General features: G+C 35.2%; 2 protein-coding genes across 2 annotated transcripts in view; one reads left to right on the plus strand and one right to left on the minus strand.

The window, feature by feature from the left end:
- The window catches only part of eys (eyes shut), a 159,331-nt gene extending 149,073 nt beyond the window's left edge, over nt 1-10,258 (minus strand). Inside the window, exon 1 of the mRNA XM_017611674.1 lies at nt 9,230-10,258. The gene's annotated coding sequence lies outside the window, so the exon portion shown is untranslated. The remainder of the gene's footprint in view (nt 1-9,229) is intronic.
- Nucleotides 1-19,569, plus strand: part of LOC108359702 (uncharacterized) — a 38,866-nt gene extending 19,297 nt beyond the window's left edge. Inside the window, exons 2-4 of the mRNA XM_017611675.1 lie at nt 13,715-14,614; nt 18,115-18,304; nt 18,553-19,569. Of these exons, the coding sequence (XP_017467164.1) occupies nt 13,929-14,614; nt 18,115-18,304; nt 18,553-19,050 (1,374 nt within the window). The 5' untranslated portion in view covers nt 13,715-13,928 and the 3' untranslated portion in view covers nt 19,051-19,569. The remainder of the gene's footprint in view (nt 1-13,714; nt 14,615-18,114; nt 18,305-18,552) is intronic.
- The last annotated feature ends 7,292 nt before the right edge of the window (nt 19,570-26,861 follow it).

Genomic DNA, 26,861 nt, shown 5'->3' on the forward strand with positions numbered 1-26,861 from the left:
CAATATTTCGAAATTGAAGGACGCTAATTTACTCAAAATTGATACACCTCGGCTTACCATCTAGCGGAAGGTTTCGGAAGGGTGAAAAAACATATATTTAATACTTGCGCCGGGTATTTAATGTTCGGCTCCGCCCGAACTTAGACTTTCTTACTTGTTTGTAGTGACTTCATACCACTTTCATTGTATGAACATTATGTAAAATACAACCCGTTTAAGCGGTTTTTGAAATCTGTGTCATTGATAATGGGAATGCTAGCTCCTTCTAATTAACTCATAACTTACCGAAAATTTGTATTTTTTTTAATAAAAAGAAACCACTTATATGGACCACCCTTTATAAATGTATGTAAATCTATCGTATGTAACCGCAATATGCTTACATATGTTTGCAAGTATATATGTGCATGTGAAACGTCTCATGTGCCATAGATTTATGTTTGTTTATATTTGAGCTTGTACTTTGTTCATGCCACATTCTATACTTTGGCAAAAACTGATGAAATTTCATGCGTTGCATATGTTTAAGCGTTTACACTTGCGTCGCGCTTCGGATACCATATCATATCCATATCCATATATGTGTATTCTCAGTTAGGTTTGTTTACTTACTTGCTGCTGCTACTATAGCTAAGCTTAAGCAGAGGCGCAGTGTCCTTCACACGCTGGCGGACATACAAAATCAACAGCTTACAGAGGCATGCTAGTGATACACCTACACAAACGAGCCAATGCCAAAAAGGACACGATAAAGTTGTGAAACTATGTACATATGTATGTGTGAAATAATAGTACATTTGAAATTCACCAAAACACATAGGCTACATACATACATACATATGTATGTACTTAGGTTACTGGCAGGCTCTTGAACGCCGCCTACGAACAGTCATCGGACCATAAATGCGCTAGCAAGTTCACACCCACGCACGGACGTACGCACGCAAGCGTGTACATATATGTATGTATGTGATGTGTGTTTGTAAACAAGCCAACCAAACAACACGAAGATATTCAAATGTTTACATTTTACATTGTTTACGAGCGCGCTGTCGCTAGGTGGTGTGGGTGGGTGCGGGTTACACACAAACACACACGCAGAACCCACTCACACAGGCAGTGCACGAGTTTGACTCGCTTCAAGCTTCAATTTGCTGTGCGGCATTTTTCGTAGGTACAATAAAATTTAATTTTTAAACATGCGTTACAGTTATACGCAGCATATATTTACATATGCAAAAAAAAAGTGCATAAAAATAGTATATAATAATGGGCAAATATTCCTCGTAAAATGGCATCATAAACTTTCGCCATATTGCGCTTGTTCGCATAACTTGTGCGAGTACTTATTACATCATGTGGAAATGTAAATAATTGCACGAAAAAATTGCCATCGCACAGTAACATGTAACTTTTCATTGGCATATTTTATTTTCTCCCCACTTAAATATTAACTTAATCATTCTTGCTTTTTGGCGGGGAACTCTACTTGCTTGCATTGGCATCATAGCAGTATATTGCTGCAAATATTTTACTCAGTACATCCACATACTCATAGATAACGATGAGTCATTTAACTGCAATAATTAGCCAACGTATGTATTTCAAAATAATGTCTTGTCAGAGGAGTAAAACATAAAACCATAGAATTTCAATAAAAGGACCCCCTTTTTTAACACAGCAAAGTCTTTCTTATATTACCAAATGAAAATGAAATCAGATCCTATTCAGGAACTGGTTATTTGATTTCATTGCAATTCAGCGTCCGATAGATTTTTACGCTTGTTTTTCCTCTTTAGCTGTTTATCAGTCACGGCGGCCTATTCGGCCTATTCTCGAGAAACATCTGAACAAGAGACGCGCCAGAAATAAGTCTTAAAAGCGTAGAAAAATTCAATCGAGGTTCATAACTAGTAAAAATCTTATAAGCTATGAGAGAAAAAATGCTTTGTAATGTTAAGAAAAATGTTACGAATTCACTTAGGCAAATAAAAAGAAATAATAGTAAAAATGGATATTTCTTATTAACCGACTTCCAAAAAAGGAGGAGGTTATCAGTTCGTCGGAATATTTTTTTTTTTTTTTTTTTATGTATGTTATGCATAACTTTGGACCACGTCAACCGATTTCGATAATTCTTTTTGCATCGGAAAGGTAGTGTCTCAGAGGTGGTCCCATACTAATCTGGTTGAGATCCGATCAGTGGATCATGAGATATATATATATATATATTTTTTTATATAGGAGTTGAAGTCGGTTTTTTTTTTGCTAAAAATTACTAGTTTGATTATCGTTTTAAAATATTCGTATTTAAAAATAATACTGTCATACCACGCACGCGTGCTGTGGTGTTGATTCAAACTCAATATTTGAAAGCAAATTTACATGTCTGGCTGCAGCTGAGTTCGCAAAGATGCTTGCCACAATTTGTTAGGCAGCATGGAAATAAAATTTTTATTTATTTTTTGTTTGTTTTAATTGTGAAAAAGCATCCGTGCAGTGCAAAACACCAACCGTGAAGAGAAATAAAAAAAATTCATTTTATTATAGGTCTGTTTGAATTGAATGTTTCCATACCAAATACTAAAATTTTGATACTAAAATTTATTACGAGTTGGGTTGGTGCTCTTTCATATGCGTAGTTTTTAAATTTAGCAAGTTTTTTAATTCTAAAAATTTTTCTCCAGTGTATAAAGGCAAAATAAATATTGATTAAAATTTTAAGTGCCCTATAGCACATTATTTTAATATTTTCAATACGTTTGTTCAATACTTTTTTAACGTGCCTATATAGAGAAATACCCCTGCAGGGAAAGCTACTAGTTGTGAACTAGAATTCTACCGGTTTGCGTTTCAGCCGAACTAGTTCACGTTCTATCCTTTTTCAATGTTAGCGACTGGTATTTTTAACATTGCGATGTCCTACGAGATGTCAATTGTCAGGCTATGCATCAGCATCTACTAGTATAAATACCAGTAGCATCATACCAGTTGATGAGATAGTCTGCAAATTCATGTCCCGTGAAAAGCATAAGTGTGCCTTTTTGCTCGCGACGCTCCAGCAGTCACAATGGCCGACAGAGCAAAGCACTCGCGTGGTAAGCCTGAGGTCCCAGGTTCAAATCCTGGCGCAGGGAAACTTTTTTTTATTTTCTTTTTTTTATTTTATTATTTTTTATAAATTTATTTTTTTGTTTAGGCTGTTTATTGTAATTTTTAAATTTATCAAAAAATATTTTTGTTTAATTACTTTGTTTTTTATAGCACAAGCATTTCTTCCTAAATGTTTTTTTGCATTGCACTTAGGTTTTCAAATTTGTTATTTATTTATAAATTGAATAAACTATTTTTACTTACATTTATTTAACTTTAAAAATCTTAACCACCTCCAAGCGGCCTCGAACCTGCGATTTCAGAACCAGAACCAGTAGTCTTCACGTGACGCCACAGCCGACATTTGTAAGAAAAGCAATTAATTGCGTTTTATTTTTGGCTTTGGCAATTCAAAGGCAGATGTCGCTGATCGCCTAAGTTCTTCGAAATTGTCGAACTGGTAGGCGCATACTACTTAATGAACTAGTATTTTTTCTAACTAGTTTGGCTTTTCACTGCAGGGACATACATATGTTACTCATACGCCATGCTGCACCAAATTTATATTTTGGCAATTTTGGCAATCCAGTAAAAATGTTTGTTCTGCAAAATGTTTGCTTCGATAAACTCCTAGAGATACACATGGCATTTTTATTTTCGAATCGAAGTATCTTCTAGAAATGGGCGTGGCAATTTTGGGAACAGAATGAAAAAAATAGATTTTATTGTGGATTTGGGCAGAACTATTTCGGCACTAACAACGTTTGTTTTGCTGCCTTTTTTTGTAAGAAAAGAGGGTCTTATTTTCAAGTTTTTGCAAATGCTTATTCAAAATTTTTTTTTGCAAGCTACAGTATATGAAGTTCAATGATTCCTTCGCATTCCATTGCACACTCGCATTTAATTAGCTGTGCAAAAACACCGATAATATTATCCTAATGTGAATAGTGTCGAAGATATGGGCGTTGAAGAAAATAACTTTTTTAAAATATGGACTATTTACACCCAGTGGGACAATGTAAGGTATAGTTATCAAAAAAATAATGAGTTAAACAACCCTTTCCACATTCGAAGATGCATTTTTTCCCAGGGCGATGTCCTAAGAAATGTGGGGCATTCAATTTTGCATTACCTAGTATCGAGAGATGAATGTAATTTAATATGAAATTTTTGGAACTTTTTGAATACATTAGAAAGCTGATTATATAGTTAGCAGTAATTTTATCGAGAACTCATAACAAATACATTATATTATTTATCACGCATGTAATGCATTACTACTTTTCCGACTGGGCATATATGTACATATTTTGAGCAAACCCAGAAATTCTTCTAAGTAAATTTTCGGAATCACAGGGTTTCTTAAAGTTAATACCCTCACTTATTTAATGTATAAAGGATTTTATAATAAAATTATTTTTAGGAACCGGCAAATTGTTCCGCATGTGCCCTAAAATCCCAATTTTTTAAAAAGTTTTTCACCTAGTCTAAAATCTGCTGTATTTAGACGTTGGCAAAATGTTTGTAAAATCGAGGCTTCTCAATTTCCGCTACAATTTGAGCTACACATCCTCTAAATCTGAACGATGTGCCTAAGTTAGTTATATGTATGTCTAAATGAGAATTATAATTTACATAGGCTGTTAATAAAAAAGTTCATCTAAATTTTTTTTATTTATTTGAAAAATATATCTGAATAAGACAAATTTTCGTTGGCTCCTTCCATATAAATCCATACATCTCCTAACAGAATGTTATGCAAAATAAATAAATAAAAATATCACACAGATTGTTTCTTGCATTAAGCTGAGCACTTATCACCGTCGGATTGGCATGCTTATATAGCTCAAATGTTTTACAAAAGGCCCAATGGCGAACTCAGCAGGTCTGCTTTATATTTTGGTCCCAAAGAGTTTCACATGCGTCTTTCAAGTTCGATTAGTTCGGCTTATAAAAAACAAAAAAACAAAAAAATGTATAAATGAGCACCGCCTGGCGTAACTTTTTGCTTATAATTTTCTAGAACTATTAATCCTTAGCTAAACAAAAACGTTTACTAAAAATTTTAAGTTTTTTAAAAATCAAATAAAAGTAAAGAGCAATGTACCAAATTGTGTACAACACAGACAAGCAACTTGAATTCCGGAAAAGCTGCCATGCGTAAAAATAAAAAGCCAAGGTAACTGCATTCCTACTTTGTTTTTCGCACATAAAAATTGTTAAAGAGCAGCAGTTTGTGCAAATGGTGTTGGATAAGAAAAAAAAAAAAATAAACTTAAAAAAAATAAAATAAAAACTGCATGCTTGAAGAAACGTTACTCAGCAAGTTTGCCGGGTCGAAGGTGATGGCAACATGAAGTGTAAAAAGAGGCGAGAAAACGGCTAGCTAGCAGCTGGCAAATAGTTTTGCAACATAAGGTGCTGAGCGTGCATACATACATACATAATATGGCAACAGTCTAAGGTAAGGGGAGTATGCAGAAAAAGGAAACAGCTGTAAGGAGGAAAGCGGGTAGGCATTAGCATTTAAAGCCGGCAAGAGCCACCAGCAGTCGAACGGAAAAGAGGAGCGTACCGGATGTTGACAAGGCTGCTTGCGATGAGTGGCAGCATACATACATACATATGTGAAGAAAGCATGTGTTATGAGTCACACACACATACTTACTTATATACAAGATTTTTTTTGCAGCATTTGCCTTGCACTTGAGCAAACATTCCACTGGTTCATTGGCGCGTATGTCCATATATGCAGGTGAATATTCAGGAGTGGAAGGGCGTGTGTGTGTGTTTGTGCGCTCATAGACAGCAAGGAAGGCGCCATAAACAAGTCAAAGTTTCACTAGCCTGCTCCAGTGGTATAACATACAAAAGAAGCTAACAACTACACTATGGAAGGTGGAAGGTGGCTTCCGTTGCTTGCTGTTGCTAACCCAAGGCGAAAAAATATTTGCTAAAAAAATACAATACAATATCAACAAAAGCAATAACAAAAACTTTATTTACCGCTCACTTTAATCAGTGAGTGGAAGTGGCGAAAAAAGTTTCGCTTTTATGTTTGTGAGTGTATAGAGCCTCAAATATGAGCCATCGAGTGGAAGATTATTAAGTGAGGAGGTTGACACGAAAAATTTAAATTAAAAAAAAAAAAAACACCAACAAATAAAAGCCACTAAATGTGTTTGTATGTATGCACGTACGTTGTATGCATATTGCTGCTGTAGTCTCTCGCCCGCTTAGCCGAAGGATGATTGCTGGACACTTTGGATGCACAAATAACCACAGGAATGTTGTGCGGAGGATCAAATGGACTCAAAAGCAAAAAAAAAATGTAAGCAAATTTAAGCATAAAAATAGGAAAAAGCAAAACACCGGATACATAAACGAAAACTCGGAAGTAAAGTTGAAATTTTTTTTGAAAGATATGTAGTAAAAGGGAAGAGGCGAATTGAAGTAATGGCCTTTTATTGTAGCCTTGATGGGATTTTATGGTAGTTGCACAGCATATTCACTGCAATCTATTTATATATTTCTTGATTTTATTTTATTTTATTTTATTTTGTGGCAGAATTTGCTTTTTTCGTGCCTTACATTGACGACTCTAAACAAAACAAGCGGAAGAAAACGGAAAATCCATGTTTTCCATTTAACGCCAAAATTTTCCATTAAATCTAAAACGAACAGCCAAAAGTATGCTAAACTTAAAAAAGGCGTTGACCCAACGAAAGTAAATAATTAAAAATTGTTTCAACTAAGTACAAGTGTAGCAAGCATATCTACTTTTAGGCCACACTGCACACTTTCCTGCAAAATTTGCTCATCCTACAAAACTAAATATATACCTGTTTTCATTTTTAGCGCACACTGTTGTCAAGCACGCCTCCCACATGCATACTACTGGCAACACGCACGCCCACTGCACTTCTTCAAGCCAAACGTTAAGCTATTTCAATGCAAGCTCACGTCCCTGGCTGTGAGATCGCTTTATCGTTTAGTTGTCGTTTTTGTTGGCACTCTCAAGGAGAATGGCATTAAAACGAGCGCATTGAAAATTTGAAAAATGTATTGAGTGAAATTTATTGCTGGCGCAATCGACAGATTGGCGTACATAATTTTTGTGAAAAGTGATTTTTGCACATTTTTCATTTTACGTCAATGTTTTGAATTATATGTACATAATAATGTAAATGGAGACAAAGGATAATATATTCTGTACAATATTTCGATACAAAGTTAAAGCATCTTATTTTGTGTCAAATTCATTTTTAGACAAATAAAGTGCACTTCTTAGTTTAGAAAAAAAGTAGTAATGTAAAGACATTGAAAATTGTCGAGTCCGAACCGCATAATGCCACAGATTTACAAAATATAATTTTCTATTGTGAACATATTCTTCTTTTTTAAAATTGGCTGTTAGTTGAGAATTAACACCAACTTGCAATACATAAATAAATTAAAAGATAAAATAAAATAAAATAAAATAAAATAAAATAAAATAAAATAAAATAAAATAAAATAAAATAAAATAAAATAAAATAAAATAAAATAAAATAAAATACAATTTATTTAAATTAAATTAAATTAAATATAAATAAATTTAAAAAAAAATTAAATAAAAAAGTTAAATTAAATTTAAAAAATTTCAAAATTTATATGAAGCAGAAGAAAAAATATTTATAAATAAATTTAAATAACCTTAATAAAATAAAAAAAAAATAAAACAAAACAAGAAATAGCAAGATAAATTTAATGAAATTAAATATAGTATAATAAAAAATAAACAAAAAGGCAAAGATAAATAAAATATCTCATAAGGCCCTTGGATAGAAAAAAATGTCTTCCCGAGTAGCATCTACATAAAAATTGCCGTCAGGGCAGTTCTCGTTCTTTTAAGGCTCGAATTTGAACTTTTGTTTTCAGCGTACCGAAGACGTATTTTTAATTATTAAAATTTAATTCAACAAAAAACTTAAAGTGATATCTAAAAGTTAAGGTATAAAGCAATTAGTAAACAAAAATATCTGATATGAAATATTTTCAATAATAAATTAGGAAAGATTCTGAGATAGTGCGTTCTTCAGCCAAATTCTGAGATAGGCTGCTTTTCAATAAAATTCCTAAATAAGGCGTTCATCAATCAAATACTTAAGTAGGACGTTCTTGAAAAATTTTCGTTTTCGAACTGGCTGCCGAGATAGGTCGATCTTCAACTCAGCCATCGAAATTGAATACTTTTAATATTTCATTAAGATTTTGCGGAAGTAATCATGTAAAGATCGATCGTTGAGGGCTAACTTGCAGGAGTAAATGTTAAATTTATATTGAACTGTGTTATTCTAGTTGTGCGAAAACATTTTAAAACTACAAAGCCTTGCTATGTCCTTCAGCGTATGTTATACATTAACTAAACAGCTGTAAAGGAATTTAATTTGATAAATTGTAGAACTCGAATTCGTCGTCCTTTTTAAACATTGGTCTTAATACAAATCGTACAGTTTTGACAATGGGCAATAAAAATTCGTTACAAAATTTCGTATCTTCTTCTTCCATCAGAAGAACCAACCGAACCAAGAAATACAACTTATTGGCTTTGAAAGAACACAAAACTAGAATTCCTTCAGCACTTTTTGTTAACCGTATAGCAAGGATCTCAATGCTCTCCATTTTTAAACGTATATTTTCCTTTCTTAACCCGTTACCAAAAATTTTAGTGTAAATTAAATTCCTGCTATTGAAAAATAATGAACTAATTCTGTAAATAAAAAGTAGCAAACTTTTTTTTTGATAACAGGAGTAGATTTTTGTTACAAATTTCTGGAAAAAGGCTGTAAAATACCTGCAAAATTTTTAAATTTAACTGAATGAATTTTATAAATAAAAAAATAGCAAACTGTTTTTTTGCCAGAAGTAAATTTTGGCTTCAAATTTCCGGCAAAAATGCTGTAAAATAATAACCAACAAATTTCTTAAATGTCACAAGTATTTTATCATTTCAATTCCCTGTGAAATTCGGTAAACCACGTTTTTTTCGCCTATAAAACAAATGTCTCGTATAAATAATTTATACGTAAACATTTCCCCACATATATTCTTCAAAAAAATTGTAAAACTAGGAAATCAAATAACTTGCACATACCAATCGCTTTAGGTCATTATCCTTGCGTTATCCTTTACGCATACGCCTCACTACCAACGCTGCGTATAGCCAGTTAAGAAGGCGAAAAGACGCGTTGCCATGCTAACAACAAACACAACGCGCACCGAGTGTATCGCTACGGAAACCGCAAGGAAAAAAGGGGCACAAACAAATTAACTTTCAAGCCGACTACGAATTCGATTATTTTTTCAACAAAAATATTTTTTTTTTTTTTTTGTTCACGAGAAGTGTAGTTTCACAGGATTGAGATTTGTTATTATTTTGCGACAAAGTAGCGCAGAAAAAACGAAAATAATTTTCACCAAAGAAAACAATCACTTTTTCCCAATGCAGCAGCAGCAATCACGTGCTGCATTCCAAATTGACACTTTGTTTATTTCGTATCCTTTTTGTGTTTTTATTTAAAATTTCACACTCGTTGTTTGCATAAATAAATAATTCATTTGAGTTTGCACGAATTGCAGCACTTCAAATAACACACAAAACACTCTCTGCACCGCGCGCAATGGCATTAAAATAATTAATTCATGCAATATTAATAAGAGTGAAATGCCTGCCGCAGCAGTGTGTCTGCGCTCGCTATCCTTATTATCCTTTTTTTTCGTTTCAAATATCTTTGCTTGATTTTGCGTTCAATTTCGTTGCGCACCACACAAACAAAACCAACGACGACACGACCGTTATTGATGATGATGTTGGTGACGGCGACGAGTATGGCCACCGACTGACTGACTGCACGTCACTCATGCAACACGACACTACTCTACCACACTGTTGGCCGGCCGTCTGCTGGTGCAGCGAGTCACTAGGCCTGCTTTTTGTTTTTTTTTTTTTTTTTCTAGCCAAAAGTGACAGCCCAACCTATTGGGCACAGTACACTAATAATATTATTGAGCGCGCGCGCGCTTACAAATCAACTAACCCAAATATGTAGTTCAAAGTATTATTCAGAAAAAATGCTTCAAAAGCATTGGAGCGCTGCTCTACCACAACACGACCGTTTGCAGCGGTAGCTCGTCGACAACTGATCGGCCAAGGGTGTCGCACGCACGCAAACAACCACCCTCGACTTGGAATTCGCTTCGAGCGATAGCGATAGCGGCCGAACATTGCAAGCCGAATGCAATTGTTTTATTTACCCTTTATTCGCCGCCCACAATTGCATACAATCGGCACTTTATTTTGCGGGCAGAACTGTCAAAAGCGATTTCAAATAAGCACCGTTAGTTTTTGGATTTCTTCAGTTGCTTACCTATTTTGCGTGTGTTGCATTGCGCTTCAGCTCTTCAGAGGTGAGTCGGCGCAGTGCAATTGCGTTCTCCTTGCAGCTCTCGTAATGCTATCCTGCTATCTTTCGTTTTCTTGCTCTTCGTCTCGCTCATCGTCTTTTCATATCCTTTTTATTCTCTCACACACACCCTTGCGCTCTTTCTCTCTCGGTGTCGCTGCTGGCTTATTGATAACATTTTTCTGGTTTGTTTATGTTTTCTTTAGCGTTTCCAACCGGCTTTTCGACCGAACGTGGCGTATACGTAACCTGCCGATTTCTAGCCAAATGCCCGCAGTCAGCTAAGGAAGAGTCAGCCATCAGTCAACCAGCTACTGAATGGGTTATTTTTTGTATTCATGCGCCATCAGTTGTAGGTGGGTTTGTGCGCGCGCGCGTGTGTATGTGTGTGTGGGTGTAGCAAATCACTTAAAGCATCAAATTATTTTATTCGTAACTTCTATGCAATATAAATATAGCTATAACCCTGTCAGTTTCGCGCGTGTGTGTGCGTGTTTGAGCATGCCTTGGCGTACTTTTACATACATAAATGTCTATCTTTCATTGAAAGAGTTTAATACCCTTGTCAATTTCATCTTTTTGGTAAACAACTTCCCTAAAAGCTACGTCTCACAATGATTTTGTTTGCAAATTTATTCATTTTACATTAGCTTTCCATTTTTTATTGAATCAGTATTTGATGTTTAGGTGAATTTATTTATTTTGAAAAGAGAAGGATGTGCGTGCTCCAGCTCTTTTTTATGGTTTTTTTTTACCATAATAAAGTGTTCGATTGTGATACGAGAATAAAGCTGTTAAGTCGGCAACTTAGTAGCGCTTAGGTTAAACTAATATTATCAAAAGAGGCATATGTATCTAAATGATTTAAAATTCGCCAAGCAAGAAAACAAGCTTACATAGCTATATGTATGTTGTTTTTTTTTAAATTCAATTTAATATGAAAAACTGCAGAAAGGAAAAAATCATGTATGTAAAGTTTCCATACGGAATGACGCACAAAGGCAAAAACAAAGCTGTTCTGACCAGCTTTTCAGTAGTTCTTGAAAAGGGAAAAAGTTTTAGATATTTTAACGAAAACATTTTTTCAAACATTTTTTATTTGGATTTCGAGATCCCGGAAGCATAACGGAGCTTCTACTCCATTAATCCTCTTGGAAGCACCCATAATTTGACGGTTCAGGTGTGTTTTTTCCGGCATAATTTTGCAGACCTTTTTTCCTTTTCAGGAACTTTAGAACTATTGGAAAGCTACTCAGTAAGCTTTTGATTTATATATTTTTTTCCAAAATTAAACTTTTTCGACTTTTCAAAAAAAAAAGTTTTGTTCGATGTAATTTTGTCGAACTTTATTTCCTTTTCAGGAGCTCTAGAACTATTAAAAGCTACTTAGAACAGTTTCAATTTTTATTTTTTTTTCACACATTAAACTTTTTCGAGTTTCTTTAAAAAAAAAAGATTCGATGTTTCTTAAAATTTCAGACCTTTTATTTTAAGAAAAAGCAATTGCTAAATTTTTGTTCATAAGGGCTAATGGAAAGCTACTCAGATTAATTTTATTTATTTTTTATTTTTCTATTTTTTTTTCCATGTTACTTTCCACACAATTTTTCGTTAGAAACGGCCTCAAGCTCAATAAAATGGTGAAATACTTTTGCAAATATTACACTTCTGTTTTTTTTTTAAGAAAAAAAATGGTTGCGTATTTTTTTTGGACTTTTTTTCTTTTCAGGAACCTTCGAGCTATTGAGAAGCTCCCAGAAGAGTTTTGCATTTTCCTTTTTGTCACATGTCGTATTCTGCGTGAATCTGTTATAAAAAAATTTTGCAAAAGTTTTTCTTTATCTTAATATCTTGAACTTTTTGTCCTTTTCAAGAACTCTAGTACTATTGAAAAACTACTCACAGTAGCTTTTTTAGAAAAATTTTACAGAACATATATTGCTACAGCAAAAATATTTCTAAAAATTAACGCGATTTTTTTGCAACTTGAAACATTATTAGGTATTTCAAAACTTAATGGGTTACAATGCACTTCATCAAATCGAAATTTTTTAAAAAGGTATAAAAGAAACATAATTTAAGAGATTTTTCGAAACTTTAAGGCTCTTGGGGAGACCGTTAGTATTATCCGGTCGGAAACCGGTTAAACCCGATTCGCATCCGGGTCATCCCAAATACCTGTTGGTGGTATGTATTAATATTGAAACTTGTCTTGAAAATGAACTAAAATAACTTTTGGATAAAAAATTCGTTCTGGTGTTACTTTTCAGAAACCTTACCTGTTTATATTTTTGGTTCGAAATTTTTAAAGTCTTGATCTTTACACTCAAAACGAGTAAATCAAGTGGCGCTAGATTTGAGTAATAACATCAGACGTCATAATATCGTCGTCGGCATTTTCAAAATATCGGTTTAAATTTACAGCAGGTTTGAAATGTACTACATTTTCACAAAATTCCTCACTGAAGTATCAAAACTTCTAAAAGAGTTTACTATTCCAATTTGCTTAATTGCTAAGCTTGTTGTCAGTTTTGCATAGATTTGTCATTCTAGAAGTTGACAATGGCTAACAGCATTGTTCTTGCGGGCAATTCCGCTTAACCGATTTGGCTAAACAAGAAACGTGAATCCAGCTACATAAGACGGGTATGTGAAAATCCAAACGTGAGCAAAGCAACATACACTTCAAAAAGTTGCAAACATAGACCTACATACATGAAGAAGTTCAGGCGAAACAAAGATATGAGTTGATATGTATACAAGGACCAACTTCACTTTAAGTGTCCCCAATCAGCCGTTGTAGCACGAAATTGGCAATCAAGTCTGCAGCCTATACCGCTCCACGCAACTGCTGCTCGCAATATGTAGTAGAGCGACGAAGCGTTGCCCGAAAATTCGAAAATTCCACACAAATGTTTGTAGGCAAAGCTACTTTTGTGCGCACCGTCGTTGTCGGTGGATGCGCTGACGCTTGTTGTTGCCTTCGATTGGTTGGTGGTTAAAACCCGACTCAATGGCTAAGTGCGGGCTGACTAGGACAAGCGACAAGTGTTTAATATGCCACAAAAGTAGATGATTCTATAAGTACACTGCGCGCACACTCCCCTCACTTTGCCGCAGCGCACTTGTAACATTGTTGTCAACTTTATTTACAAGGACTTTACATTTCATTGCAGGACAACAGGACGCTGAATGAAAATCAGCAGGAAGAAAACCGCAAACGAACCGCACGAGTAGAGTGTGCCGAATCCGTGGATGCAGTAGTAGTTGTAGAAGAAGAAGAAGAAGAAGTACAACCGCAGAAGTAAGCGCACGCACGCACGCACGCACGTACCCACACACACACGGCAACACACTAGGACGCAATATAATAAACGAAATTCCAGGAACATGTTGGCCACCGCCGCTACCACCGCCACAGCAGCCACATCCACAAAAGTGACAATGCTGGCTAACATTGGTACAGCGAAGGCATCGACCAGCATGCTGATGACAACAACAACAACAACAACAAAAACAACAAGTGATGCAACGACAAAAACAACAACAGTTGCTAAAATAGCGCCACAAAAGGACACAACAGCCACGGCAACGATGCCATCAATAACAACAGTGACAGCAACAGCAACAGCTATGCCAACAACAACACCAGTAACTAGAACAATAATAACGATTACCTCAGATCCGGGCATTTTGTGCTTTCATCATTGCAACGTAAAAGTTTTCTGCTTTCATTTGCCACACCGCTGCCCCAAATGCAAACAAGTATTAGACACTGGCGATGATGTTGGCGGCAATGGCGATGTCGGCGATGACGATGAAGACGAAGGTGAGGGCGACGGCGACGACGGCGACGCCGACGCCGATGATGACGACAACGATGCTGGTGGTGGTGGTGGTGGTAATGAAATGGGCAGCAATGGTTACAACAGCACTGCTGGCGGTGGTCGACCGTTGGGCGGTGGTATCGTTGGCTCTACACGTTTGCTGCCCTTTCGGTTGCCTTATCCGTTCATACGTGCCTCGCAGTATCCCTGTGCGATTGTTTTGCGTCCAACCACAGGTGATTTTCTCAAGTGAGTATCTGACAGTGCGTAAGTTATCTTAATAACAATGTGTATTAGGGTGGTCCTTAAAAACATCAACAACTGAAAATTGTATGGGGAACCCCCTTATTTTGTACACAAATAGGTTATAACCTGAATTAATATACTTATAGAATATTTTATGAAGAGAGTTGCCACTTTTTTCAAAATTTTAAATCAATTAGTAAGTTAAATAAAATATTACAACAATGCGTGTGTCGACAGGAAGGATTTAAAAAAAATATAAAAATATTTTTTAAGGGTGTTGCCACCTGCAAAAAACTTAAAATCATATTATAAATAAGCTTAATTAAACATCTCTGAAATGTGGATGCGAAACGAACGGGGTTTAATGCGATATATTTCGAAACATTCTTTTGAGAGCGTTGCCACCTGTTCAAAAAATTAAAATGCTTTTAAAGCTACACGAAATATTTTAGAATGTGTAACAAACAAAAGTGCTTTCCTAAAACTTCATTTTAAAATATTTTTAGAATAGGTTTTCATTCATTTGAATTCATTAACTTGCTAAGTTATAGCCGGTCAAATTAAAAGTTTTGTACAAATTTTTTTCAAATCCGGCTAGCAACCCCAGTTTTTTCAAGTTTGAAATTTTCGTGGCTTCTTTATTATACTTTTAAAATTAAGATTTGTTCATACAAATTTATAAACTTGCTGAGTTACAGTAAACGTTTTGTAAAAATTACGAAAAAAAATTAAAACCTTGTTAGCGAATTTCAAACCCTTTTAGCGAAAAACAATTTCAAACCCTGTTAGCGACCCCATTTTTTTAAATTTTGACAAAATTTTGAGATTATAAGGACCACCTTAATGTGCATTTACATGTAAATATGTATATACCTGTGCCGAATACAAGTGAAGAAAGAAATCGTCAAAAACTTCTGCCTTATACCAGTAAAGTATTTTGGTGGCGAGACCAACTCCTACCGCTCCATAACTTCTGATAATTTCGTGACTACACAACCAATTATCTTTCAGCTAATAGCTTCGAACTCCGTACCAATCTAACTCCATATAGTCGGGGGAAAAACCTGAACTAGTCCCGAACTTGTCCCATACTAGACCCGAAATGGTGGCGAACTTATCCTGAAATGGTCCCATAAAAGTCCTGAACTAGTCCCGAAATGGTTCTGAACAAGTCTCGCCTTTATAATTCTTACAAAAATTTTGAAGACTTTTCTAAAACTCCACAAAGCGATACATAATTTTCGTTCTGGATCTAGGATTTGAGGACTTCGAAAACCCTTTAAAAGCTCCGAATCTCGATGGCATAGTACTTCCTAGGTCCATTCTAAAAACAAATTAGTTCAAATAAATTAGTTTCTCGTAGTTATTTTTTTAAAGACCCATTAGAAATCGACACAGCTGCACATAAGAAACGTGATTCCTAGCGTTTGTCCTTAAACCGGAACAAAGAACAAATTCATACCTTCGCCTCTACACTCGCTTCTAGAGATTATTGAATAGTTCCTCTTGCAGCTTGACTACGCGATTTGTGTCTACAGTGACCTTTAGTGGGTAGAGATACCTATAAGAGGGTAGTGTTTTAACCACTACCATGGATCTTTGTCGTTAATAACATCCAGGAGTCTCTATTTATTGTCCTTTAAGTTCCTTGATTTTTTGGGGATGCGTTTGAAAATGTGAGAGCATCTTGGTGGTACCGGAATACTTCGGTATTAAACTGATATGGCTTCCATGTCATGTGTAGCGTGATTGGAGGAAACTGCAGTTCCGATGAACTAGCAACACAATACACGCTAGAACAATTTTCACCGGGTAAAGAGAGTGGTGGGCTTCATTGGCCACATTTCGTCTGCTAAAGTAAATACGGAATTCCAGATGGCTAAGTCCTTCTGTGCAAGCGTTGATCTAAAGAGCTCTCAAAGCTAAACAATCCTCTTGTATCTATATTGCTCGTAGCTTTAAAAGGCCATTATTTTATCGGAATCCATGGGTTAGAGCTCAAGCCAGGGGGGCTTAAAAGCACTTGCTGATACATTTCCATGGAATATCACTACATAAACCCATCTCATTATCTGTCCGTTGGGTGTCCAAACTTACGTGAGCTTAAGGCTCATACGCATAAGAATGACTTCCTTTTCACTTCATACCAGGTTTCAGGAATACATTTTGGCAGCTCGTGAAACTATAATGTGGCACCGATCGTTGTCCTGCCACTACCACCGTTGAATTGTCGTCATTTTTTCCATAAGAAACTGCCATCTGTGCTCCTTTCTTTACCCTATGGACAAGCTGTCAAATTCCTTTAAGAAATCGGCCTCAGAAAGCTTCTGCGTACTCTTCGAAGAATGAAACACTCAGTTTATGGAGGTAAATATTCGTTAATGTAGGTTTCAGAAAGTTGTGTATTCACCGACCGTTATATCTACCGTATCCTTCCTACTACAACGAAGACTCAAGTCAGGTGCAACCAGTATAAACTGGTGCAGGAAGTCAGCGGACTAGTTCCTCACCCAAAAAGTAGTATAAGCCTAGAGGTCAGGAGCTCAAAAATTTAGAGACTTGCTTCGCAGAAACCTAAAATGTTCAGCCCTTCTCACGGCGCTTAACATACCAAGCCTTACGATTCTCTGTACTCTTCCAATTATTTTCTCATTGCTGCTTTTACCCAGGGCTTTTTAAGGGTTCATTTGACACCAACGTCCACAGTAGTGGTGATAAGACCATTCCTTGCGAAGTTCCGCAAAAATAAGAAATATGTCTTGCCGGTAATCCCATGTTAAAATTCCTTGAACTAACCTGAACTTTTAACTGCAGTTATCTGGGGAAATAGTCTATAACACCCTAATATCGAAAATCAGATTCGATTTTTTGTGTACTTCTTTATTGCATGAGTCATAGACATACTAAACCTTACCTTTCCAACTAAATACTGTTTTGGAATTATGATTACGCGCTTTCTTATTTATCGTCTTCCCCAGTACTTGTATGCACTGGTAAGAAAGCTATTGCGTTTCCAAATCTCATATATGCTTTCATAAGATCTAATTGTCCTTGAGCTCAAATCTGAGCCTGACAAGCTCAGCTATATATTATATCGTCGGGTCCTGGGGCCTTGTTGTTTTTAAGTCACATTATTGCTGCTTTCGCTTCGTCTTGATCGCGTGTGGAATGTAAGCTTCTTCCCTCTACATTAAATCTATAATCGAGCTGTATTCTGGAAGTGTGTTAAAAGATATTCGTCCTAAGATTTACGAGAATCAGTGCTGATTTTGGAATCATTTCATCGCAGTCTTACTTTAGATATAGTATGCAGACCTACTTCGTAAAAATACGCATCTTCTTTCATCCCTTATCCTATACTAAAATTTTTGTTTTATAGCCTACCTACCACCTTACTGCCCGCATTGCTTTGCTTCCAATTATGGCATTTTAATTTCCTTCCAACATTTCTTGACCACTTGAAATGCTGTTCATTTATTTCTCGATTTCTCAATCTCCCACAGCGATTACAACAACTCAACCGATTTGCATATTGCCGTGACGACCTCAACGGGCTGCGTTGTGGAATTCGATCGGCATGGTTTGCGGCGACATCGTGCCGATAATACTCGCATGACCGAATGGTGGCAATGTCTGTTGGTCGGCGATGTCCCCGAGCCATGGTATGACTATTGGGACGAGATATTACAGCAGGTAAGTTACATATGCATGTAGGTATGCTTGACAACAACAACAACAAAAACGAGCATAGTGCAGCATAAGCATTGCATACTCGTATATGGCTTCAGCATGCTTCAATGCATGCCTACTACAATGAATCTAAGGCAATTTGCGCCACTACTATTAGTACTTTGTACTTGCATTTGTATTTGTATTTTCACATACATACGTACTAGCCTATTCTTGCGCAAATGCTCACATCTGTTTTTATCCACCCGCAGATATGCAATCAGCCTGATCGCTGGACCGTCGCCCATTACCAGGAGGATAGCCACAATTGTTACACATTCGTATTGGCATTTCTGCAGGCGCTCGCCTATGATAAGCTCAGTGCAGCTGCACGTTCCAAAACGAGCTTCTGTGAGAAATATATAGTTCCTAGAACCACAACAGCTGGCAAGTATATATCCTTGTATCGCAAGTTGCGTGATACGGGCATTTATGTGCATCCACATCATCAACACCATCAAAGGCATCGTGCTGTGCTCATGAAGCAGCAACAAAAGCAACAACAACAAATACACTATCACAGCCTACAACAACAATCGAAGCACCAGCAGCAGCCGCACCAGGCGCAGCAACTGAAGTCGGCACGTGGCAAGTTGCGTCTAAATGGGCATATAACGGGAAGTTCAACATCCTCGCTGCTGCTGGCTAATGGTGGCAAGGCAACCAGCATCATTTTACGTGCACCTAATCTCTGCACCATCGAAGAGTAACGCGCCCTTTTCGTTGGCCATTCACGCAATCAAACATTCATTTAAGTACTTAGTGGGTCAGGCCAGCAGCTATGCAACAATGTGTTAACCAATTAATTGAAACGGTAGCTTTTATGTAGAGCACACAACTATACCACAAACACTACTACATACAAATATGTAAGCAATCGGCGCGAATAGCTGCTAAGGACCACAAGTATGCAAGAATTTGTGTAGTCAAGTGTAACAAGCCTTTCCTGCCAGACAGTAGCCCAATTGCCCAAGTGCCCATTGCCAGCCAAAAGCCAACAAAAAAAGCCAATGTTCCTCAATAATGCATCCTTTGCTCACCTTTGTGATTACACTTTATTGAACTTTGAAAGGATATTGTATTTCTTTAGAATTTTTGTCCAACTTACTTTTAGCGAATATTTAAAACACTTTTGTGTTTTTACAAAACACTCTCCTATAGCTTGGTGAAAAAATGTTTTTCCTTCGACTTTGGTCTCTTTATTCTTAAAAATATTCCTAAAAACTTAGTGCAAGTAGTTTATTTTTGCGTTAATTGAATTTTCTTTATGTAAGTTAAAAGTCAATAAATAAAGTTAGTTAATTGAAAGTTGCTATTTTTTACTTTTTTCGTGCGGCAGGTTGAGGAATGGAAACAGTGATGGGTAAGTCTTTTTTATAGAAAACTTTATCTTTATTATTTTAAAATAGAAAATTTTGTAAATCTTAAAGTGGTCTTTTTCAGAGAATACGTGCAGCAGGTTAACATATCTAGCCCTAGCCGCCAAAAAGGTGTAAGCGACATTTTTTTCAAATCTTTTTTTTTATGCTTAAATATACTTTTCTCCTTCTTGATTGGCGCTTTATCCGCCTAAATGATTTTGGCCGAGTCCAATGAGCACGCTAGTCTTGGAGTTCTTTTGCCAACTGTGCCAACTGACGCCAATCGGAAATACCAAATGCAGCTAGGTCGCTCCACGTGGTCTTTCCAATATAGGGGAGACTTTTTCCTCCTTTTTTCTTACCTGCATCGCGCCCTGCGTTTAATACTTTCAGAGCAGAGCGTAGTTCAATTCTATATCTTTGCAAAGCTCATCTTTAAATTGTCTGCGGTATTCGCCATCCCCAACGAGCAAAGCCTCGAAAATTTTTCTCTCGAAAACTTTAAGAGCCGCCTCATCGGATGCTTGCATTGTCCATACCTTCGCGCAATCCACCAGTACGGCAGATGAGTGACTTATAGAGTGTGATTTTTGTTCGCCGAGCGAGACGACTTTAGTTCTCAGTTGCCCGCTCAGTCCAAAGTAGCACTTTTTGGCAACAGCGACATGGATGCCAAGACGCTTATGCTCCGAGTGTTTGTCTGATAATAGGATATATTTTGTTTTGTCCTTGTTCACCACCAGACCCATCAACTTTACTCGTCTATCTAATTTCGAGAAGGTAGAACAGAGGTAGCCCTTGCTTTTACCGATGATGTCGATGCCGTCGGCAAACGCCAACAGTTTTACGCTCTTGTAAAGTATTCGACTCGAGTTTGTCCTATCCACTACTTTCAGTGTTGCCATTAGTGTCATTCAAAAGCGTGGAAAAGTGTGCCCTCCATGATTTAAGTACGTTCTGGGCATCGATCATTAGGTGGTTCAATGCTCTTCCCGTATGTAGACATTTTGGGACTCGGAAATTTGAGATTTGAGTGCTTTGTGTGACTTTTCTCTGTGCAAAGATGAAAAAGTCTGTTCAAGGCACTCCCGCAGAAGGAAATAAACGCGGAGAACAAAAGCTTATTCGTTACAAAGAAAAAAATATATATAAGACTGATTCTGTCGCTGTCGACAGCTAACCTAAAATTAAAAAAAAAAATGATTTGGAAATGCGCTGATATCGCCATACTGGTAATTTTCAAACACAGGATATTCAAGGTTTTTCGCGTGAAGCATGGCCAGTCGTCTTAATCATAAGAAAAATCGCCGCGCTAAAATGCCGCGCGATCAGTTGGGTACTAACCGTCAGGACGATAGCACTACAAATTCGAGCGTCTTCGCCACAAATGAGATTATCATCGGGAGGATCCGTTGAAAATATACCAGAAATGGCACTGCTAAAGTTAAAACTCAGCCTAGCCGTGGCGCAAGAAGTTTGTTTTGGCGAGACCTACATGTTCGTACCTGTCTTCGTTTAATCGCACACTCAGAAGCGGTAACATCCTTACGTGTGTCCTTGTGACATCTGGAGAAAATAGTAGGACAAAACCGCCACACTCATGTTTTTGAAACCTTGCACCAGCAGAACCACACAGAAATATTTCTCTTGCCTGTGCTTTGCTGCCCTTCCCTAAAGGGTTCTTGGTAGATAAGTGCTTACCGACTCACGCCATTTAAATCAAATATTTACCAGTTAATTATATTATTCAATTGTATAAGTTCGCCTGCTGTAGCGAAAAAGGAAGCCAAATCCTATTCAAGGACTTCGCCATCTTTTGCTACCAAAATGCGTTTACCATAATTTATACTGCACGACGAAGCCAGCATACAGTGGTTCAAAATTGGAATTCAATGTTCATAATCCACCGGAGCATTCATTTTTCAACCAATTTTTACTAAAAATATTTTTTTTTTTGTGAACATTTTTTTATAAAATTTCAAGTTGACCTAGTTTTCAACTAGGTTTTGTTATTTAACATTTATTAACTGGAATAGGAGAACACATTTTCTTCAAAATTGCTACCTTTTCTGCACTTTGCACTAAAAAATTTAATATAATCCAAAAATTCAGAAATCAGGTTCAACTGGTCTCCCGCAAATGCTGTAGGCTTTCATAACAAAAAAATAAAAATTAATCAAATTAAGTGAAAGATTAAGTGAATGAATACCAGTTTTGAACCACTGTGCAGCAGGGGGTTTATTGTTTTCTTCCAGTGGAACTGGAAACTCAGCGTGCAACACGATCCTGGGCACAACTTTCCCTGTGCTTTATAGATTATATAAAAATTACCGATTGCGAAACAAACTGGCGACGGGCTTGATTATATTTTATAAGGGATAATTTTATTTTTCATATTCTGCGTTTAAAAATTTACCTCTGAAAAATGCAGAGCCGATTTAAAGGACAATTAAGAAATAAGGGACAAAAGACGTCCTTTATTTAAAAAAAAATTATAAAGGACAGGGAGTTCAAATAAAGGACTGTCCTTTGAAATAAAAGACGGATGGTCACCGTATATATATATGTATATATATATATATGTATCTGAGAACCTGGGAGAAAGACTTCTCAATATTATATGAGTTTGTAAGCGTTTTAAGTCCATTTTTTAAATTTCGTCTGCACTTTTCCAGATATATATTTTTATGAAGAACTTTTCTTCATGCATTTCTGTGAAAGTATTCTGATAATTTATTTATATTTTGCCAACAAAACCTTTTCAAGATTGCTGAGAACTGATTCGCGGAATCTTAAATTTAAATGCAATGATAATGGCAACAAAGTGCAGAACTGAAAACAACCGCAACGCCGAGTAAATGGAGCGCAGCTTATTTGACGGGGGCCAGCGCTGAGGACGAACGATTACCTCATAACCTAGAAAGATGCGAAGAAAAAAGAATTATCGAAACAAAGAAAAAATAATGCAAAAGCAGCAAAAAAGAAGTGGCATAAAAATAAATCCGATTTAAATTCGTAACGAGCAAAAGTCAGGCGCTCGCATTGGCACCAACGTTCTTAACCTACCCCCCCACTGGGCACACCGTGGCGCTGCTGCTCATTATTCGCACGTTTCGCGTTGCCAAAGAACACAATGCCAACAATTAAAGCTGCTGCTGCTGCTGCTGCTGGTGCAACGGCAATAAGCACAGAACAATGGTAGATATACATAATAATAACAATAATACGAAGAAAAACAATTGGAAGGGAAACATAAAGTGAAAGCAACAACAATAAGCAGCAGTGGCAGCGACGACGAAAGCAACAAAAGCGATAATGATAAGTATTGCAACGATAATGGTATCCAATAATGACGTCATAATTATTATGTTTGCCGCGTTGGTTCTGCTGCTGCTGCTGCTGCTCGTATGCTGATAGCACTGATGGCAACAATGGCAACGTCTATTTGCAACAATTATGAGCGTACAACGAAATCGTTGCAGTTGCTATCAGCAGTTGTTGACATTAATGCCACTTTAGCTTGACAGGTGCGAAGGGTGATGATGATGTTGCGCGCCAAACAGGGTGCACTAGGGGATGAGAGTTAGAATGAAAGCAAGGGCAGGGGCGTAGAAGAGAGAGGAGGAAAAACCATTATTTGGCGAAAAATGTTGCTGCATTCAATTGAAAAGGGAAAACGAAACCAAAACTGCAGTAATTCAAATTTCGAGGAGCAGAAACAAATTACAAACAACAGCAGCAATTGCACGCTCAGTCGCCTAGACACAGTGAAGGTATTGTCAAAGCGCAGCAGAGAGGGTACGTATGTTTGTACGTGTGTATGGGTTGCGTCTATTGTTGATGCCTCCACCCTCTGCTCAGCCTTCTTCTGTTACTCTGCCTGTTATACGCCAACCACTTTGTCATTTGACATTTGCGTGTCTGTGCTATTATCCATTCAATTTTTTTTTTTTTTTGGTTTTCCTTTTATCATGTAAAAGGTGTAAAAGGTATTGTTTGTTGTTGCAAAAAAATGCAAAAAGAATGCGGCGTGCAACAATTTGTGGCATGCAGCCATAGAAAGCGAAAAGAAACCTCATTAAAATTTGTGTCAAAATCGTTGCGAAAAAAAGTTGAAATGAACAAAAAAATAAACAAAAAAAATAAAAATCAAAAAGGAAATTCAGTTGTGAGTGCGTGCTTAAATACATATGTATTATGCATGTATGTATATATGCATCTGCATAAGCTGCAGACGTTGATAGTGGGGATTTGCCTTTTTTCGGTACGCTTAAGTACCATCCACTTTTGCTTTAGCACCGTTCTCATTCACACAAATCTCTTCATTGCCGATTGTATTTCAGAAATGTGAGCCTTTTCCATTTGCTACCCTCTAGGAAAAAAAAATCTTGCTGCAGTGAAATATTAAAATTTTTTGCTAACACATTACAATTATTTTATGTAAGTTTTTGTTTACAGGGCAATTCTGGTAACTGTCTTTCAACTCATCGCAGTCTTTCGTAAGAAAAAATTTCGAGTGTCGGAACTTTCTTTAAAGCCTTTTGCTGACTAATTGAAAAATCTGCTAACGAGGAGCGTTATTCTATTTTGCCAAAGTTTCCTTAAGAAAATTAAAGGAGAGTAAATTAAAAAAGGAAATAAACTTTAAAAATGAAGTGAAATAAAGAAAACGGTTTCCTCAAAATAATTAAAAAAAAAGGAAAAATACGTTTCTAAAAATTAAATGATATTAAAAAAACCATACTATCTTAAATTTAAAAGAAAATTTATAAAAAAAGGCATATTTATTTAAATTAAGAAAAAAAAAAGTTCCTAAAAATTAAAGGCAACTAAAAAAAATTTTTCTCTCTAAAACAATTAAACGACGAAATTAAAAAATAAGAAAAACTTAGTGTTTCAAAATATGAAAGTAAAAAAGTACATATTTTTCTTCCTTAAGAATTAAATCTAAAAATTGAAAGAAAATTCAAGCGAAAAAAAATTTACTTCAGATTAAAAGAAAAGAAAGTTCCTTAAAATTTTATGAGATTGAAAAATATGTATGTTTCCTTCTAAAATGATAGATAAAATTACAAAAAATAAGGAAAAGTATTTTGCTCTTTAGACAATAGAAATTAAAGGTTTATAAAAATAATTTTAAATGAAAAAAAATTATTCAAGAAGGGGAAAAAGAGAGTTCTAAAAAATTAACAAAAAAAAATTTAATATTTTTCTTAAAAAAAAATACCTAAAATATAAAAGAAAATTAAAAAGAAAAAAAAATAAATTTCTAAAAATTAAATGAAATTAAAAAATTAATAGTAATTTTTTTAAAACAACACTATCTAATTATCAAAAGAAAATCTAAATTAATATTAAGAAAGGGAAAAAATAATTGAAGATCCTAAAAATTAAATGAAATTTTTATTTCTGAAACAAAAGATATAATCTAAAAATTAAACTAAAAAAAGAAAAAAACAATGAAACCTAAATATTTATTAATTATTAAATTAAAGAGAATGAAATACAAACTAAAAAAATAATAGATTGCTATATTAAAAAAAAAAATAAATAAAATTAAGAAAGGAGAAGCTAATTTTTAAAAGAATTTGATTTTTAAACTTTTAAAAGATAAATGAAATAATAATCTAGCATGAATGAAAATTATAATAGAAAAAAAGATAGTAAATTGCTAAAAGTTAAGTGAAATTAAAAAAAAATAGTTATATTTTTAACACAATACAATCTAAGCATTAAAAAAACTAAATAAAAAAACCAACAACTAAAAGAAGAAAAAATTAAAGAGCTAAATAAGTGCTGATTCAAGTCAAACAGAAATAAGCTCGGCATGGGAACGGCATTATAACGGTTACGCAATTTTTTTTTTACTCCTTAGCTATTAAATAAAAAAATAAAAAATACGAATGACCACAAAAAACAAAACACAGAGAACGCCGAAAAGCCCCAACCAACCACCTCCAATATTAAACACCAAGAATTTCAAAAAACGAAAAAACTCGAGTAGATCTTGGAAAATATTTATTTTTTTTTTAATCATAAAGTCCCATTATCTGTAGCAGAAATTTGACATTTTACTTATTTTGGAATATTAAATAATGCTACTAGGGATCTGAACATTTCGGTAACCAGTCACAAAAATGTTGGATACTTTTAAAATCAATAGGGACTTATATAAATGTATCGACTAAGAACATTAGGATGAAGTAACTCATACGCCCTGGGGTGTGTCAACATGACTAAACCCGTTTTCACACATTACTTGTGATGGAAGTACAGATTTACTGTTAAAAACTCGCATTTGAATAAGTTCTATTATTTATAAAAAGTTAAAGTTAACGTTTCACAATATAGCTGAATTCCGCCATTAGGTGCTTTAAAAATAAAATATAGCTTAACTCTTGCACTTTTATCTCAAAAGCTAAAAAAAATTAATTGGCAAACCTTAGTCGCAAAAACTTTTTTTTAACAAATCCTCCTATTTTCTCATTCCATCCGCATCAGTTTTTTATTTAAACAATTTAAATAGTTGTGGGTGCTAATAAGGCTTTCAATGTAAGTTTTCAATTCTAATATCGATATTAGACATGATTAAAGGTGGTATTTTTTCTTCAAACGATTATAATGGAATGTATGACCAAAAGGTACAAAATTTTAAAATGCTTACATTTCTCCAATTACTCATAATTTAAAAAAAAAAAAATTCAGATAAAATGCGATCCTAAGAGAGAGTATTTTTGAAAACAACTTTTAAAGCCTTATATTGAAGGAATATAATTTTTTATCTTTAGAGCTAAAAAGTTTTCATTTTATACTGATCAAAAGATAATATTCCACGTCTATATGTTTCTAAGAAAGTTCCAAAAATGGCAAAAAAAAAATCGGGTTTTGACTATTTAAACCTCTAATATCTCAAAAAATAGAGAGAGAATTTGAATGAGCTACAAAACTGCATACCCAAAATTTTTCTAAAAATCCTGAATAAAAAGTTTAAAATTTTTAGGTGCAATTGTTAAAGTTTGTTGACTTTTCATAATTTTTGTACAAAGTTTAAAATGCGGATTTATGTGGCGCTGTTTAGGTAAAGCGCTAGACATAAAAAAAAATTAAACATTAAATAAAAGAAAAATAGCCAAAACTAGTCAAAATATCACTTGACTTAA

This window comes from Rhagoletis zephyria, unplaced genomic scaffold (assembly GCF_001687245.7).
Source record: "Rhagoletis zephyria isolate East Lansing unplaced genomic scaffold, Rhagoletis_zephyria_1.1 Rzeph_scaffold_00438, whole genome shotgun sequence".
NCBI lineage: Eukaryota > Metazoa > Arthropoda > Insecta > Diptera > Tephritidae > Rhagoletis > Rhagoletis zephyria.